The sequence below is a fragment of the Prunus persica genome, chromosome G8, assembly GCF_000346465.2.
Source record: "Prunus persica cultivar Lovell chromosome G8, Prunus_persica_NCBIv2, whole genome shotgun sequence".
Taxonomy (NCBI): Eukaryota; Viridiplantae; Streptophyta; class Magnoliopsida; order Rosales; family Rosaceae; genus Prunus; species Prunus persica.
In genome coordinates this window covers 14,003,812-14,022,554 of record NC_034016.1, presented here as the reverse complement: position 1 = coordinate 14,022,554, position 18,743 = coordinate 14,003,812, and the positions used below count along the sequence as shown (strand labels likewise).

Sequence of the window (18,743 nt, the reverse complement as noted above, 5' to 3'; positions counted from 1 at the left end):
TTTGTCAACCAAATATTTTTTGGCGGGAACCCTTTTCTTGGTATTACTATCACCCCTTTCATATAAATTCTCGTTCCACACAAAACTCACTCCTCCACCGAATCTGTCTCCATCTACTGATACTCTCTCAAGCAAACAAACTCATTCCCCCCAAAGAATGAGCATAAGCACAACCAAGTTTGATGTGAGCATAATAAACACCCCTCCAAACAAAGACCGGCTTCGACACGCAAGTGAGTCACCAGACAAGCAATGTCACATTGCTAGACAGAATGACCATTTTGTTGGAAGTTTTGAGTCTGAAAAAGTTGTTGCTTTTTGGAAGGACAGGCATCTTCAACTTGGTGATGAAATCCAAAAGGCAAGGGCACGTTTGGAATTTGTGGAAGGCCAAATTGAAGATGACAAAAGGCAGGCCAATCTGGATAGGGCGAAGTTGCAGCGCATGAAGCGTAGACACAAACGACTTCGGAGTGTAGCTCTTCAAAAATACAAGAACTCATCTAATGCAGTGGAGTCAAAGAAGCGTGTGATGCAAGCTGAATTCGACTACTTCCGATCCTATGCAAAACTCGTCGTACCCGGGTTTGATTGGTCATCTATTACCGTTTCCGACGTCACCAAATATACTCAGCAAGGGAAGTAACCATTTTGGTTCTCGTGTTTGAGCAGAGGCAAATAAGTGGAATTGGAATTTTCGTTACACTCTGCTTCAAAGCTATTTTGATGCTAACTACTATGGAAGATTTAAACCTTAATATTTTGATGTCTTTAATTACGAAAACAGAAGATGCAAAGAGACCATCTACTTCAGTCATATGTTGCTGCCATGTCCATTTGTTTTTGATCACTTATCAGATTTGGACATGGTTGCATCATATGCAATGTTGCCTTTATTTAGTATATGTTAGGACAAGGTTTATGGAAAAGCTTTTGTGAGTGCGTTTGTGACAAGGTTATGGAATTATTATGTACACTTTATATATTATTTTTTGTACTGGTTCATTTCCTACTATTTCTTGCTTTCTTTATATTTTATGTTTGTGGAATCCCTCTCAAAGTTAACATATACTGTGAAAAATATATTATGCAACTGATTATATAATCACTCATATAGACTAGGACAAATATTCACTAAGGGTTTTAAACTTGCTTGACTTGTGTGAGGTTATTGAGAAAAAGTATGACATGATTTATGTGATTTGACATGATTGAAAATATATTACTGATTCCCAATGCGGCGTCATTTGGACAACTTATTGAATACCTGTGACGTGTTAATAACTCTAGGTGCAGTTGCATGTGGACAACTTCTTGAATACCTCTGACGTGTTGAAAACTCTAGGTGCAGTTGCATGTGGACAACTTATTGAATACGAACTGACGTCTTCAAAGCTCTAGGCGTAGTTGCAATGATGGCTTCAAAGTATGTGCAATTATTTTTTATGTACATTATTATAACAAAACATATTATTGTATATAGTGAAACTAAATATTGTATTATTAGAAATTATATTTCGAATATTATCCGAAATATACGTGTTAACGTGAATTTGGGTTAAGAGGAAAGTGAGTTATGTACAAATAATTTTCATTTTCTCATTTTCCGGGCATTTTTTGGATTTTCGTAGAATTTATTACCTATGTCCACAGATTGTTGCACTAAAAAAGCCAAAATAATAGCAAGAGGACACCTGGCGCGATCTCAGCCCGTCACTTTTCACTACTTGCACAAGTGTACGTCAGTCAACATGGCCACACCCTCCCATTTTACCCTAAATTATTATTTTATTACTTTTCCTTACAAAAATCAGAACTAATTACACACAAAATAAAAAAATTCTCCGAAAATTGCTACGAACTCATTGACACTCCATCTCCGTTGCTGAATTCTCCGATTCATTGTTACGCATTTGTAAAATTAATTCCCAACATTAACGGGAGATGCTTGTTGAAGTAGGTTATTCAAGTTGAAGTTAACAAACATCAATACTTAGGGTTAAGAGGAAAGTGAGTTATGTAACACAATTTGGATTATTTCATCGCGAGACGAATGATTTATAGGTTCTCCTAGTTTTATGACGTCACAAGTAGGCCGGAGTAATTTTGGGGGCATTTTTAGGATTTTTCTACTATTTTTACCTAGTTTCAAAGATTTTTGAACAAAAGAATCCAAAATGTAAAAGAAGATGACACCTGGCGCGATCTCAGCCCGTCACTGATGACTACTTGCACAAGTGTACGTCAGTCAACATGGCCACACCCTCCCATTTTACCATAAATTATTATTTTATTACTTTTCCTTACAAAAATCAGAACTAATTACATACAAAATAAAAAAATTATCCGAAAATTGCTACGAACTCATTGACACTCCATCTCCGTTGCTGAATTCTCCGATTCATTGTTACGCATTTGTAAAATTAATTCCCAACATTAACGGGAGATGCTTGTTGAAGTAGGTTATTCAAGTTGAAGTTAACAAACATCAATACTTAGGGTTAAGAGGAAAGTGAGTTATGTAACACAATTTGGATTATTTCATTGCGAGACGAATGATTTATAGGTTCTCCTAGTTTAAGGACGTCAAAAGGAGGCCGGAGTAATTTTGGGGCCATTTTTACGATTTTCCTACTATTTATTACCTAGTTTCAAAGATTTTTGAACAAAAGAATCCAAAATTAACAAGAATATGACACCTGGCGCGATCTGAGCCCGTCACTTTTGACTACTTGCACAAGTGTACGTTACCGAACATGGCCACATCCTCCCATTTTACCCTAAATTATTATTTTATTACCTTTTTTCTTGGAAAATTCATAACTAAATACACAAAAATTAGAAAAACGATCCGAAAATTTCTACGAACTTATTGCGATTTCATCTTCCTACTGCATTCCCTGTTTAATGGTTATGCTACATTAGTATTTTATTATTATTTATCCACAATTATTATAATTATTATGATATTACTTTTTAGGCTGTCCATTTGTTAATTATATTTAGTCCAACTTGTTGAAAACAATTTTATTTTCCGTGCGAATAGGCCATTTGTAGTGCTTATCGGTTTCTCTGTTCTTCAATTTGTTAATTTTTTTATTTTTTAGGTTGAAGGGATGTTTTGAAACATAATATGGAAATATACAAGTCATCCATTGTACTCCTTCCACACAAAAAAATAGTCTACGTCATTCACTGTTCAACCCCCTAGGTTAAGAAACGTGTAACCAAATCCTTTCGGATATGCTAAGTGGGAAAATGTCATTCCCAAGCACTGGTGAAAAGACACCTATTTACTCCATGCATGACTTTTCGTTTACCAAATATGAAGATTGGGGTCGGTGAGCAAAATATCTGTGTCAGTAAAATGTCATTCCTAGCCGTCTATGATGTAAGTAATCATTCCGCTATATAATAAATATTATACATTTATATATAAAACGGTTTATGACAAAATACCAACATTTGAACAACATTTAAACTGAGATAGGTATAACATAGCCAGCCAACCTAGAAGTGAAGAGAAGCAAGTCCACAATGCATCAAAACCGTAAATTCGTACTACAACTAATGCAAAAATACGTCATTCCGTCCAACAAAATACTCACGCAGGATTTTGCACCAAAAAATACTCTCACGGTGCCATTTGCATCGGTTGCAGCAAGTCCAAAACGCAGGATTTATCTTGTCTTCACTAGGCCACCCTGGAATAACAAAATACCATTCATTGTTGTTACAAGCGCTGCACCGATTGAACTTAATCTTCCCATAGTCAAACATATCTACGATATGTCTTGCAACAAATGCTCCGCGACATCTTCCTGTTAAAGCATCCCTGGTTCCTTTCATATCAATGTTGTTACGTTGATTCAAAGAACACAAGAATTGTAATGCATCCTCTTTTGACTGACCAATTCCGGACATACCAAGTAGTCCAACTACATATGCCGCTTCCATATGGCCTGCCGTGGCTGCAATGCGCATCCCATACAACGCTTCCACCTGACCGTGCCTGAAAAAACCTTCGAATACTTCTCTAAATATGGACTCAGGGTTATCGCAAGCCCTGCATTGTTGCAAGAAATGCTGGACCGCAGGTCTGGCACGGTACCAGATAGGATCGTATGGGTACTTTGCCATTGAAATGGTGTTCCACACTTGTGGACTGTTTGCCAAAGTTCGGAACAATCGGCACACAGATGCCATACGGAAGAGATCTTCCGATGATTCTTTTGCCACGTATAACATGACTTGAAACCAAGCGGACTCCGGGATGAAGGCTTCGGGCATATCGAAATGGACATGCTTCCTTCTCTTTCCTCCGACTGTAGTGAAGTGTTTCGAATTCATTGAAAAGTTTTTGGAATGGAACGATTTGAGGAGTGGCAGAGGGGATAAATGATAATATTTGGGGTACACATTTTGTTTTAGCCTCTGTTTATAGTGTTTTGAAAAGGTGTTTCCAGTTGGGGTTTTTCCAAGTTGACCATTTTGAAAGAAACTGAACCCCAGTGAATTAAAACTTAAGACAAAAGAAGGGAAAACGTCATAACGGTGCATACAGAGTCAGACAGTCAAAAAGTTAATTAAATGGCTATTTGCATAGCCATTTTTGGGTTTATCCCACTATCAAATTCATTGATACAAATGTGATGGATTACTGACTAGTGACAGAAGGTCCCATCATATACTTTTTCATTTTCCCATACCCAACTACCCCTAGTAATGTTATTAAAATGGAACTACTAATGACGGATTCGTATCCAACTAGTTGCCTTAATGAAATATAAATAAATGAATAAAATTCGGGCTAAAAGATGTCACAATGCAGACGGTACAGGTGTCGACATCGTGACCAACCCACCAAATGATCCCAAAAAAATTAAATATAACTCAATTTGGGCAGAGATGAGAGAGAGCTGAGTGACAAGTTTAGGGTTATGAGTGAAGGGGTATGAATGACAACTACGAGTGAGAAGGTATGAGTCCGAAGAGGTTTCAGTGAGAAGATCTGAGTGAGAAGAGGTACAACTGAGAAGATTCAACATGTCTTCGTCTTCATCTCCTGCTCAAACAAAGAGGTGTCAGTATTGTGGAGCTACAATGGTGCTTCGGGTTTCAAAATCAGACAAAAATCGAGGGAAGCCATTCTGGAAGTGTCTAACCTCCTATGTAAGTTTTAATTTAAAGAATATGTATGTGGGTGAAAAAAAACCTATGTCTAACTCTGACAGAATTATATTCCATATATGATGCCTGCAATTAGGGAGCCACCAGTTGCAATGGATTCGAATGGGTTGATGTAACCTCCGCTGAAGCAGAACATCAAAATGACACGTATGATGCTAGAGTGCTGAACATGCTGAAGTCCATTAAGGACTTGGTATTAGTTTTATTAGTTGTATCAATTGTCATATTATTTGTTCTTTTAATGATCATTTAACTGCACGGTTTAAAAGATTGTGAAAGTTCTCCCGCACAAGACATGTTGCACGCACCACCAATGAGACCCTAAACCCATTTTGTAATATTTGGTAACTGCATGTATTTCGCATGTTATAGAAACGATATTGAATGTTTATTGAAGGTTTATTGACAGTTTGCTGCATGTATATGGAATATGATTGCCCCACATTTGGATGTTTATTGGGGCCACAAGTATCACTCAAGTAAGAAAGAAGGGGGGAAACGAACCTTATTCTTTCTTTTAGTACGAAGAACAACTGTTAAGTTTAATATCCTATTCAATACGACTTCCCTATGGTTGTCATTCCCAAGTATATTGCATCAACAATGACAAGGGCATGTCTATTGTGTGTGTTAAGGGAGTATTGTGTGTATATTGCATGTCTACTATGTGTATATTGCATATCTATTCTCTGTATATGGCAGGCCAAGTTTGTGTATATTGTTTGTCTGTTGTGTGTGTATTGCTTGTCGGTGCGTTTGTGATATGTATGTTGATTTTGTGTATATTGTCTTTGTTTCTACTTTGATGCTCCTGAGCTGCGGAAAACCTTTCGCATGTTTAGACACCTATTATGATGCAACACATTGCGATTAATGGTGGCTTGCATCAACAATGACATATCACTTTGCAATGATGTAATACACTTAAAAAGCCATCTTCAAATCCCAATTTACATATGCAGTCTTAAAATTCCAATTCAATGCAGTTTGGTTAACAAACATGTAAATGTCATGAAGGAGTTAGCGGTAGAATTCGATAAGGACCCGTACGTCTGTATTGTGTATTTACATTAGTTTGAGAATGGACATTCCCAAAACCTTCTCATGTACCATTTGTCATCTTCAACCAATATCATGGGAAGTAAGCATCTCCCCTTGTTATCTCCGCAGCCAATTTCAACCGAAAAAAGGCATGTTGTGCGAGGTGCAAGTAGCTAACGGAAGCTTAGCGCTGAAAAGCTCAATGTACTTTAACACAAACATGCCACAATCGCCTCTGAAGCAAAACAAGAACTCGATCAATTAAACTAATGACATTCTAACGTAATTGACAATTGAAAGTAATAAAATTAAATTACAAGTTGTGCTTACTCATTAGACTGTTGTGGAACATCCACACGCTCTATTGGCCACGGACACCACCAATCTCGGCTGCAATTGTTTGCATAAACACCTTCTTCATAAAAGTCGATGGTGTTGAGAAGATTTGGAAGCGTAATTGATAGCGGGCCGAGTTCTTCCTTTACGATGTCATCTGGAATTAGTGAAACCTTTGAATCGTACACTTTGATTTCACACAATACCAGATCAATCATTACAGCCACCCAATGCTTGTACTTCGTCAACATAAATGGGGTATACACCTTATAGACGGTCTGCCAATCCAACCCACACGGAGGAACCTTCCCATTTACAACGTTTAGTAAACTTTTTCTGATTTTCCACCCAAGCTGCTGTTTTTTTCTTTTATTATCCGCAAAGCAAGTACGAATGTGATTCTGTGAAATACAAAACAATCAATGCTTAAACACCTCCACTAGTGTGTGTATGGAAAATGTGTAATTATTAACGGCACTTGGTGAAGGCCGATGACATACCATAAAAAAAACATCGGTCGTTGTCCAGTCCGCTACTTCTACCGAATCTGTCTCCAATTGTTGTTGTCGCTTCCGGATGAGATACAACCCCAAATCAATGTGCTGCAACATGTTTTTCTTGTCATTCTCATAATGTATGTACATTAAAACAAATGCATAATCAATTACACTTACATCTCCTTTCAGCCAACCATCAGCTTTCACGAGGGAAGCGAAGAATTCAATCTCAGCTTCCACGTTGCCAAATTGCATCACCAAACTATGAATATAAAACAGTTTTAGAACACTGTATATAAAAAATTATATACAGTCATGCTTCTATCTTATAATTGCAAGGGACTTACTTTGGGTCCTGGCGCCATTCCCAACAAAGTTTCAGCAATTTCACCAGATCATCATGCGGAATCGCCTTCATTGGGTCTAAGATCTTCAGTCTGGTTGTCTGTGCCCCAGTTTTTGGAACCAATTCACTGCCTTCAACGATCTTCCACAAAGGAATGATCCTCTTCCTTTTCCGTAATTGGACCCCTTGTGCTAGAGCTTTACCTTTATCATTCAACCACACGTTCAACTGAGATAGCACAGCTGTAGGTTCATCCAAATCAATGTCCCCGACAGTAAACTCAAGCAGTGTCCCCTCCGTGCTCTCGCCAGTGTCACCCCCATGCAACATAACTTCATTATCTTCTTTCTCACATTGGTTTCTTTGCACTTCCTTTTCCTCACTTGTTTGTGTTTTCACTTCCTTGCCCTCCCTTTTTTTCCTTTGCAGTTTCTCTCCCTTACTGCTTTTTCTTTTCACTTCCTCTCCCTCACTGCTCTGTCTTTGGGCTTCCTCTCCTTTGCTACTTTTTACTTGCACTTGTTCTCCTTCACTTCTTTTCCTTTGCCCTTCATCTACCTCACTTGGTTTTCCTTGCACTTCACCCCCTTCAATCCCCTCCTCTTCCTTTTCCTCTCCCTCATTTCTATTACTTGGCCCTTCACCTCCTTCAATCCCCTCCTCTTCCTTTTCCTCTCCGTCAATCCCCTCCTCTTCCTTATGTGCTCCCTCATTTCTATTATTTGGCCCTTCACCCCCTTCAATCCCTTCATCTTCCTTTTCCTCTCCCTCATTTCTGTTACTTGGCCCTTCATCCCATTGAATGTCATCCATTTCCCCATATCCCTTAAATAGATGTGAGACGACACAACGATTCGTCCTCTGTTTCAGTAAAGCTAGGTCCCTCCTTACTTCCTGCTCAAATTGAGGACCTAAACATTGGTCCAACAGTTTTTCCATCCGTATGACCTTTAAGTGAAGGACGTCTTTTTCCCGCTTTACTTGAAACAACTCGGACCTCAACAAGCTTACCACCTTGTTCAACTCATCAAGATCACCACATGAAGAAGGAATTGACTCTGTCGAGACAACAGCAGGGCGATCCTGTGGCCAACTCCAATATGGCTGTCTCATTTCCTCTTCACTTGGACATAGCGCCCGCAACTGAACTGACTGTTTCAGAATACAGACAAGAGTCATATTAAATCATTCTACTTCATAATTTCATTCAATCTTATCAATAGTTCTAAGGGCTGCAAACCAAACCTCTTTGCTCTGGAAAAAATAATTGTTCAACTTTCTCATCTCTGGAACAGACGTAGTAGTTCTCCATCGCAAAATACGCGGGACAGCGGTCGGATCAACAACCTTGCAGTAATTCAGGTCCGCCATTCTAGGAATTAATTCATATACCCAAATCTACACAATTCACAGGACAAAAGTCATTATTTATGTTTTAAAGAAAAACAAAACATAACTGACATGAACATTATTACCATGTACCTGGAAAGCATACGTGAAACCTTTAAAACTCCAGCCACTCCTTTGCGCTTCACCATGCTTATCCTTCTTGCCCTTCTCATTTCTCCGGCTTGTTCCCGTTACCTTACTTTTCCCCTTCCCTCTTCCCTCTTCATTTTCCAAGCTTTTCACATACTTTGTTGGTGCAGAAAATAGACTGTCTTGGGTTTTGTCAAAGGACACCGAACCCCACGGATACCTGTTGAACGCATCCAAGTCCTCTACAAGGGTCAGGTAATTTAGATTGATGTTCAAATGTTTGTCCCTTCCCAAAACCACTAACTCAGCAAAGTAAACAAGAGCTAGCTTGTAGATGTCATCTTCCTCTGTGCACCTCACAAATGCTTCTTCTAAAGCATTGCATGTAATTCCTTCATCTATAAAATATCTTTTCTGAAGTCTGATTTCATTACTCTCTCCACTGGAAACTTCAGGCACTTCCCCAAAACGAAGCCCTGTGATCAAACAGAAATCCTGACGAGTGAACTGAGCAACGTCACACCCTAATAAGAAACTCAGTCCATCCAAGTCTTTCACACCCTGCCCCGCTACTCTACGCAACACAACCCCATGCACAATCTGTCCGCTAAACTGAATCTTATCTATATTCAGAAGATGGCCAAAGCATGATGTCTTGAATTGTTCTAATTGTTCCGCACTCAACTTCGCTCGAATTGCAGCTAGAGATGAATTTGCATGTGAGCAGTTGTTCACCCGTGACGAATATACCTCTGCCTCTGGCCATACCAGCTCCACGTTGGATCCCATTTCCTCAAATACAATGTGAAATAACGTGAACATATATACTACCACATATTTGCACAATCACAACTAGTCAACCAGGCACATTACAACTTTTACAAAGTACATGAGCATAGGGATTACTCATCACAGGCTTTAACATCATCAAAGCAATATGACAATTTTTGTGCAAATACCTGTTAATGCAATGATTATGTGAATTACAAACAATTTCACGTGTTTTATTTATGGATCCATACTCGTGTGAGTGCAATGTAGGCAAGTTCTGCACTTCACACACATGACAATTATTGTCATCTCATACACAACCCAAAATAAATAAATAAGAAATATAGTGGAAGGAAGCAAAGCAAAGCATGTACTCTGCTATCTGCTTGCTAAGCAATTGCCACATCCTTCTTTCTTTCTACCTTTTTCTTCAGTCACCCACAATCGTCATAGATCAACCTTCATTTCAAATGCTTTGCACTTTTATTCATGAGTTTATTATTATCTGTTCTCATTTCTCATAGGCAAATTTAGTAACAAATGAAATAATATTTATTTCACAAAATATATAAATTCTAGTGCCAGAGAGGTACTCTTCACTCTGCACTGCTTCAAATGTGGAAGGTTTTGAGATGTTATTGACATGTGATTGACTTTATTTTCATTCGTTTTTTAACATATACCCAAGCAAAAATTAACATGCAATTGAAGCACAAATAAGAGATGCCAAATCCAACAACATTGATGGTACAAATTGGGGAAAACCATTACTCTAACCCTAAACTCAAATTCCTTACATTACTCATCAAATGCTTTGCAGTTCTATTCATGAGTTTATTATTATCTGTTCAAATGTTTCTCAGGCAAATTTAGTAACAAAGGAAATCATATTTACTTCATAAAATATATATATATATATATTCTAGCGCCTCTTCTTAATCTGCACTATGCACTGCTTCAAATGTGGAAGGTTTTGAGGGCCTCCTCCAATTCAACACCATTATCTTATTCATATCATTATTGACATGTTATTCACTTGTTATTGACTTGATTTTCATTCTTTTTTTAACATATACCTAAGCAAAAATTAACATGCAACTGAAGCACAACGAAGAGATGCCAAATCCAACAAAATTTATGGTACAAATTGGGGAAAACCATTACTCTAACCCTAAACTCAAATTCCATAAATTACTCACCAAATGCTGGTTATTGCAAGGTGTCTGTGTGGGGTCTTTCTGTTTCTTTGCTCCACAAATGGAACCTACCACTTCCAACGAATACAGCTTCTCCCCTTCCCCTTCCACTGCTTCGCCTCTTCACTGATTTGGAATCCACACCTTTGCCCCTTCTACTCCAAATAAATACTTTCTCGGGGTCTGGAGAACGGAGTGGCGAATCGTTGCCTTCAACTGTCGTTAGCCGTTGCCTTCATTGGGTATCTCAGACCTCTGTGTTTTAGAGAGATGAGTTCTTTCTGTTCAAACTTCGAACTTGCCTCTTCTTCTTCTTTTTCGGACGTGTTTCCCTCTTCTTCTTCTTTTTGGACGTGCTGGATATTCAATTCGGGTTTGGGTTCCTTACCTACCCAATTGTGAAACTTTAACTCAATTCTCCCCAGCCCTTGAATTAATCTGATGGCTATAAAGTGAACCCCTTATAACTTACCCCTTATAACTTTCCACTCATTATAGTCTTGGCGTTAGGTGTGTATTGATCAAATTTTGGGTGCCTTTAGAATAGCCTAAAAGTCCAACCCATCACCTTTTTTTCTTTTTCCTTTTGTTGAAGTCCAACCCATCACCTTGTAAGCCCAACACCAGTTTTTGTCTCCTAATCCATGGTTGCTCTACATTTAGAAAAGCCTTGAAGCCCATTCATTCAGCCTCCTCATAAGGCATGTTTTTTTTTTTTTTAATAATATATTTTTTTTAAGGCCCTCCTATGAAGTATGAGCTACGCAATTAGAAGTGAACATCTCTTATTCTCGTTAATACGAAACTAAGTTGTAGCCAGATTGCAAACCATTGTAGGTACATGCTAATCCTTTTCCTCATATATGTTTTTCTAATCTTCCGTCATTTGTTGCTTGTAAACTTCGTTTTGATATTAGGTCTTTAGGAATCCCTAGAGGATTCCGTTTGTAACTTTTTGTTTGTCTTAAATAAAAAAATAAAACAATGTAGGTACATTTTATATCCTTCAAAAATAATTTGTTAAATAGAATCCTTGTCTCATAACCAATAAATTAGTTTGAGAGAAATAATATTTTTAGTCATTCAAGCTCGAGTTCGAATTTGGGTTCAAATTCGAATTCGAGTTCGAGTTCATACAGATTTTGGGTTCACTGGGGTAGGGTTCGCAATACTTATGTATATAACCATTTTTCCTGTATTGAGGTGTTTTCCAATTTTTGAGAATGATATTTTAGACTTTGTAGCAACAACCGGGTGGGGACTATAGGCGGTTAATAATTCAAGTTCTGGGTTAACTTTCGGTCGCATATGCATGTTCAAAGACTTTCAAGTCAAGAGATTCTAATTACAAATATAAATGTAGAAATGGGCTTTGCTTTCTCTTCAAGAAACTTCAGGACTAGTGTGAAATGGTGCTGGATACTATTCACCGGTTTCAAATATTGGACCATACAATACAAAGAAATTGACCATATATTTCAAACTTTCCCTTTTCTGCATTGCTTGTATATCTATATATATTCTCTCTCTTGGTACAGCTTTCTTGCATTGCCTGCCTGTGTTTCATTTATTCTAGGTACCAAGAAAAGAAAAATAACAAACTTACAATAAGCGAGCAAATGACTCACTAGTATAATGGTTTCAAGTAATTATTCCTTTAAGAAAGGTTATGGGTTCGAGTTCTAGTATTCGCGTAGTGTGTGAGTTTAATGTATTATCGCCCCTCCCTCCCAATAAGAAATGTTCTCAAACAAAAAAACAAAAAAAAAAAAATAATGGGCTCAATTTTCTTTCATTTAATTGTCCATAACTTTGATAAAACCTCACACAACAAGAAACCAAAATATTTACATCGCAATAACATATACCCAAAACAAGCAAAAGGCTATTGGGTTTGTAATATGCTAAAAAAAGAAAAAAGAAAGAACACATAGGCTATGTGACATTTGTGACCAAATTATAAATAATTAAGATATGGTCGGTCCATTTGCATTTGCTTCATAATATTGAATTAGGTCATGCAGGACTCTATACATATAGGCTTGTAGGGATCTTGTCTTGTACTTCTTCTTTCGCATGCATCTCATATTGTCATATTCATAGTAATATGCCAGTTATTTACTAGCCCTTCATGCCAAGGCTTCTCTTGAAAGCAAAACCAGGTGGTCCTCCACGGACCACTCATCACCTGGTCTGGCTTGGGCGGTGCCCCGCAGCTTCGTCTGAACATTTTTGGCACTTTACTGTAGGGGCCACCAGAGAACAGACGGCGAGTGTACTACACGATCTCATTCAAGGAGCGTTGGCTTTAAGTATACTCTCTACGACCTTTTTGTTTTCAAGGCTTTCCCAATTTGTTAACAGTGACGAGGGTGGTCTTCTTGTTATTGCTGGTGCCGGAATAAGCATCCTTCTCCAACGCCATAATCTGATTCAAGTTCGGCGCGTCCTCCGACACGCGCCAAACCTTCACCGACCTATCCAAGCTCCCGCTGTACACCACCCACCGCTGATCCGCCTTATCCTCCGTCCCGTAATCTTCCACCACTGTCAAGCACTTGACGGGTCCAGTGTGACCCGTCAATACAGACAGACACGAGTGTGCCCCGCCTTCCTCCCTTCTCCACACGCAGATGTTCTTGTCCGCCGATCCGCTGAACACCAAGTTTCGGGCCGTGGACAAGCACAGAACGGCCAGTTTATGGCCGCGCAGAACCCCACCGTGGGATAAGTGCTTCTCCCAATCCCAATAATTCACCAACCCATCCGACGACCCACAGTAGACTACCGCCGCTTCCTGGTTCATGGCCAATGCCGTCACGGCGTTCTCCTGCTTCAGCAACGTCTGAACCAACACGTGCGTCGTTCCTTTCCCTTGCATCTCCCTCCTCCAAACCTTCACCGTCCCGTCCGCGGACCCGGTGAACACCAACGAATTGAAACCCACAACGACGCTATTGACAGCGTCGTCATGAGCCGCCACCGATTCCAAGCACTTGGAATCGGCAATTCTCCAGACCTTGAAAGTCTTGTCCCACGAACCAGTATAAAGAAGGCCTTGGTCTTCGTTCATGCTCATACACGACACCGCGTCGAAGTGTCTGATCCGGACGACATTTCTATGCCGCCGGACCTCCACGTAGTTCTTCGGGTTCATCGAGCTTCGAATAAAATCTTTCAAAGTCGGCAAGCTTCCAACCCGTCTGTGATTACTCGGGTTTTTAGTGGACACTTTCCAGACTCGGATCTTGCCATCCTGATGACCCGTAAATATCTTCTCACCCGATATCACAATCGCTTTGATCAACCCGCTCTTGGATTTGAAACCCGTGAATTCCTTCAAGTTCTTCCAGACCCGGATGTTCTTGCTATCCGACCCGGTGTAGAGCAAGTCTCCATTGACAGCCAGGGAGTATATGTGGCCTTCTTCCCGAACTAAGGACCCGATGAGTCCGTTCACAGGGAAGTTCTCCTCGAGCGGATTCAAAGGCGACGGGGTTATCCACGGGGACTTGTTGTACGGCGACGCGGTCGCCTGGTTCCACGGGGACATGGCGTAGGGTGATGCCTCAGCGCTGCTGCCATGTGTACTGGCGTCGTACACAGGGCTGTTCGCCGAGGCACTGCTACGACGTGTAGAGTAATCGTTGTTGTTGTTGTTGTTGATGTCGCTGTTGGGATCTTGGTGGTTCGCGGCGTTTGCCGGAGACGGCAGGGAGGGGTCGGAGGAATGCAAGAAGGCTTCGAATCTCGGTCTGTGGTGGAGAGCATTTCGTTCTGCTACCATTGTACCTCCTCTTTCGTTTCTCATTTACGATTGATGAGAGGAGAAGGCCAAGCAAAATGTGAAAAGAAAAAAAAAATACGGATGAAGAGAAAATTTAGAGGATTTTGACGGAAAGTGGGAGAAAATTTAGGAAATTTTTGTTTTGGAGATTTGGAAAGTTTGAGAGGAGTGAGGGAGTATATATAAATAGGAGGGGATGAAAGAGTGGTGGGTGTGGGTTGGTGCCACGTGTTGGGATGAGACGTGGTTGTTTTGAACCGGGAAACCGGGTGTGCCGGTAATTATAACTAAAAAACTGAATTTTGTTGCGAGACGAAGGTTTTTGGGTGTTGAATTTGTTTTCCTTCCAGAGATTAATTTAATATCCACACGTATTTTTGGAGAAAAAGACGAAACGGTTTTTTTTTGGAGGATACGTGTGGATTATTGTTACATGTGGATATATGACGGAAGCGTATTTTCAGACTCGGTTCTTTTGACTTCTCAGCTGCGTTGAAGATTTGACCTTTCAGTTGGTCAAGAATTTACGTTTCTGCGTTGACACGACATCGTTTTTGCTGTGTTCATTAATGTTGAGTCTCTCCTCAGTTCTCTTCACATGCACACATGCAAATCGGCTTTCATGGATTAAATTCGCCTAACAGTAATGGCGGTTTGAAGATGAAAGGGTAAAAATTTCGCAGTTTGGACGGCAGTTGGAATTGCCGTTTAGGTGCATCGTTTTTAATATCGCACTACGATTACCAAACTAGTTTATTTTAGACCTTACTATTTTTAACAAGTATTACTATCAAATTTGATAAATTTTTTAAGATTAACACGTGAATAGATTCAAGTGGGAAATAAATAAATAAAAAGTGCTCTATCTAATTCTAGAAAAAGTAACACGAAAGGTTCTGTCTTCAATTGTAATTACTATATTATAATATTTATATGCATATAGTGGCAAACAAGAAATATAGTAAAAAGAACTTGCATGATCATCAGAAAAATCCTTACCCATAGAAAAGTACAAATTGAATGATCATCAAGAATTCCAGTAATTTGCTTTAGAGGTGGCCATTAAGAAGAACGGACCCTACTACCATTATCTCCCTTCCAGAACTTACACACTATTTACTATTTATTGGTTGACATCAAATCATCCAAATTAAAAGGCCCCTGCTAGCTGTTTTATTTGATCAATTCATATTTTCTATAATACGGTTAACCGTCTTTGCGGATAACTAATTTTGTGTCTCGTCAATCATTCAATCAATACATATCAATTGATCAGCGATGTAAAAACTTGTTATTGTAATAGTTGAGATCAAATTATGTTTCAAGTACCGTTTAACTTCTATAAGTTTTGTTCCCAAATTACTGGTCTTATGCGAACCATTTAATTTAATAGAACTCGATTTTATTTTTATCGAAAGAAGTTATGAGTATAAGTTTCGCGAATAAAAATGAAAAACTAATGTACCTCATGTTCCATAGTGCACAAATTGTTTGTTTGTTTCCAAGTCGTAAAGGTTGGTGAACCGTATACATGCTTGGTTCCATATAAGCTCCAAAACCCTTGTCAGGCCTTTGGCCTAACTACATGTTACAACACCGTGGCGCGCCAAAACCGCTTCATGGTTTACCTTTTTAGCGTGCCAGTTAGTCAACGGCTCAATGAAAATGGGTCGCCACCTGTGAGCGAAATATTGGTGAAGCCTGAAAGAGACTGGCAGCCACGTACCAGTTTAATTAGCACACCCAAGCAAGACCAAAAAGTTATACCTAAATAAATCAAAATTATTTGTCGTATATATTCCACGTCATCAGATAAAATTACGTGTGCCAATTGGCCGTCTTTTAGGCCGACACGCGTCCTTGGGGGATTAGGTCACGGTTCATAAGCATGACGGATTAAGCCAAAGGTCAGCTGGGTTTTACTGATAAGGGGTCTAGGTTCTAAGAAGCTGGAAATGGCTTCGAGTTTAATTGACACTTGCCCTCCCATGTTGTTTACGTATTTGAGGCCAGCAATCCGAATGATTGACAGATTAAAATAATCTTGGATTAAGTGAAAGAAGAGTAGAATTGTATACTTAATTATGCAATTACAAAACTTTGACGGAGTTCATTTAACGATGTAACAAACAACTTATCGACGCTTTTGTTTTTTATTCGAGGTGCCTTTGATGTTATTCAATATATTTCTTTTCCGGGATATGTACGGTATAGTTGTCCTTAGTGCGTCACCAAAATCTAAATTTTGTGATTCTTCAATATCCAGAAGAGTTGCTGCTTGGTGGGAAAAGAAGCGAGCTGCACTGAATTTTCTTGCATGTTACTTATTCAATGTATTATTACAATGGATAGCAAGGTAGGTTAGAATATAATTTGTTTATAGCAGCTTTTTTGGATAATTTGAACAATAATTTTACCACAAAGCTGACCTTTTAGTGCAATCGCACCAAAAGTCCGAAAACTGCATTTATGGAAACTAGGTCAGCTGCATGCACATGATAATATAAGTATTCGTTTTTTTTTTTTGGGCCTGCAGAAGGTGTACTTCACTGCTTTTCTTTTCGTGACAAGTTTAAATTCTAGAATCGAATATAAATTTTTACACAATGTAATATATAGATGTAGTCTAGCTAATACTTTTTTTTTAGACCTCATTAGAAAGTCACTAGCTAGTGCTATATGTGCGGAAGGAAACAAGATTTTTTTTTTTTAATTACGTTGGAGGAAAGAAACTTCATTGGGATTCAATTCTGGATGCATATCATATGGAGTCACGTTAAAAGTACTTAGAAAAATGGTCTACTTTAGAAAAGATTTCACAATATTTGAATAGGTTTTTATTTATTTATTTATATGGATTTTATACATCTTGGTTGTTCGTCTTACATAATTGACAAGGTTGTCTGTTGTGTGATTAGAACATGAATACGTGGTTATGTTGGACCAACTTGTGAATCACAATGTTGAACTTGTTGCCATGCCATTATTGTTTCTCTATTTCTTTGTTATTTTTATCTTCTTTTTCCTATTGTCAATGATGGCTTTCGCATGTTAATTTCAACACTATTTCTAGTAAATTATTAATTTAAAGTATCTGTTCTCCTTCTATAATTTATTTTTTTTAATTTTATCGAAAAGACAAATTTTATAAACTTGATAACTAATGAACTTTTTTATTTTGTGGTTGGGAGCCTAACAATTGGAAAATTTCATAAAATAGTACGTGTCAACTACCATACTGCCACGTCGGGGTTTTTTAAATTTATTTATTATTATTTACCAAACAATAAGGAAGAAAAAAAAAAGAATAAAGTCAAATTGATTAAAAAAATGTTAGCAGCTCTTTCTAATTATTATTAAAAAAATATATTGTGAAAGTGGAAGTTCCTTAATAAATTAATTAAACCTTAAACTTACTTAGTTTGAGGCTTGCCTCCAAATCATCAAACAGTTTGCAAAACGGTGAACAAAATCCTCTGCCTCAATTGTTTAGGTTATCAAATTTTATACTGAAGTATTAATTTATGAATTTTTTGGTTAGGGCCGAAAAATTGGGAACTTTATAAGAAAAAACATGTGTCAACTATTCAAAAGGATTATCTCATTTAGATACGTATGACAAACTGCCACGTGGCGCTTTCGTGGTACGAAATGGAAAAAGAAAGAAAATAAAAATGAAAAAAGGGCAAAAGATATTGTAGATTAATTATGAGACACTAAAAAGAAGAAAAAATATTGTAGATTAATGTAGAAGATTAAATTAGTAGTGGGAGTCAATGGCAACTGAGAAAGTGAAAGTTCCTTACTAAACAAACCTTTAATCTAATAATAATTTTTTAATTTGGGAATTGCCACCAAATCATAAACACATAATCCCTTGCCTCAGTTTTCTAGGTTATCAGAATTTATAAGCAATAGGATTAAAAATTCTTGTTGCTAATCACCAAACACGTTCCCAGATCTTAAGATCATTAGTTTAGTATTAAAATCGATAAAAAAGTTCAGATATTATTATGTGCTGCATAAACATGAATTAAAATTGTAGCCCTTGTAGGAATGATTCAATCCGTTTTCGTTCGTTTAAACTTGTCCCCCAAAAA

General features: G+C 38.2%; 4 protein-coding genes across 4 annotated transcripts; all 4 read right to left on the bottom strand.

Annotated features, from left to right (window-relative positions):
- Positions 3,568 to 4,290, bottom strand: LOC109950883. The gene has a single exon (XM_020571035.1). It carries the CDS (start codon positions 4,288 to 4,290, stop codon positions 3,568 to 3,570), a length of 723 nt encoding a protein of 240 aa, XP_020426624.1.
- Positions 6,367 to 7,740, bottom strand: LOC109950882. Its single transcript, XM_020571034.1, has 5 exons — positions 7,412 to 7,740; positions 7,242 to 7,326; positions 7,068 to 7,169; positions 6,562 to 6,968; positions 6,367 to 6,466 (listed from the first exon to the last, which is right to left on the bottom strand). The coding sequence occupies exons 1-5, from the start codon at positions 7,738 to 7,740 to the stop codon at positions 6,367 to 6,369; spliced, it is 1,023 nt and encodes a 340-aa protein (XP_020426623.1).
- On the bottom strand, positions 8,298 to 11,796 carry LOC109950881. Its single transcript, XM_020571032.1, has 5 exons — positions 10,860 to 11,796; positions 8,893 to 9,681; positions 8,656 to 8,808; positions 8,422 to 8,562; positions 8,298 to 8,321 (listed from the first exon to the last, which is right to left on the bottom strand). Exons 2-5 carry the CDS (start codon positions 9,676 to 9,678, stop codon positions 8,298 to 8,300), a joined length of 1,104 nt encoding a protein of 367 aa, XP_020426621.1. The 5' UTR covers positions 9,679 to 9,681; positions 10,860 to 11,796.
- On the bottom strand, positions 12,625 to 14,832 carry LOC18766203 (protein JINGUBANG). The gene has a single exon (XM_007201629.2). It carries the CDS (start codon positions 14,665 to 14,667, stop codon positions 13,195 to 13,197), a length of 1,473 nt encoding a protein of 490 aa, XP_007201691.2. The 5' UTR covers positions 14,668 to 14,832; the 3' UTR covers positions 12,625 to 13,194.

Bases quoted from the DNA above. Each gene is read 5' to 3' on its own strand.
- LOC109950883 (XM_020571035.1), bottom strand. From the start codon at position 4,290: ATGCCCGAAGCCTTCATCCCGGAGTCCGCTTGGTTTCAAGTCATGTTA.
- LOC109950882 (XM_020571034.1), bottom strand. From the start codon at position 7,740: ATGTTGCATGGGGGTGACACTGGCGAGAGCACGGAGGGGACACTGCTT. The intron at 7,327-7,411 runs GTAAGTCCCTTG...TTATATTCATAG, and splicing joins GAATGGCGCCAGGACCCAAA to TTTGGTGATGCAATTTGGCA. The intron at 6,467-6,561 runs GTAAGCACAACT...GTTTTGCTTCAG, and splicing joins GTTCCACAACAGTCTAATGA to AGGCGATTGTGGCATGTTTG.
- LOC109950881 (XM_020571032.1), bottom strand. From the start codon at position 9,678: ATGGGATCCAACGTGGAGCTGGTATGGCCAGAGGCAGAGGTATATTCG. The intron at 8,563-8,655 runs GTTTGGTTTGCA...ATTCTGAAACAG, and splicing joins ATTTTTTCCAGAGCAAAGAG to TCAGTTCAGTTGCGGGCGCT. The intron at 8,322-8,421 runs GTAAGCTTGTTG...ACCAATGTTTAG, and splicing joins TTGATGAGTTGAACAAGGTG to GTCCTCAATTTGAGCAGGAA.
- LOC18766203 (XM_007201629.2), bottom strand. From the start codon at position 14,667: ATGAGAAACGAAAGAGGAGGTACAATGGTAGCAGAACGAAATGCTCTC.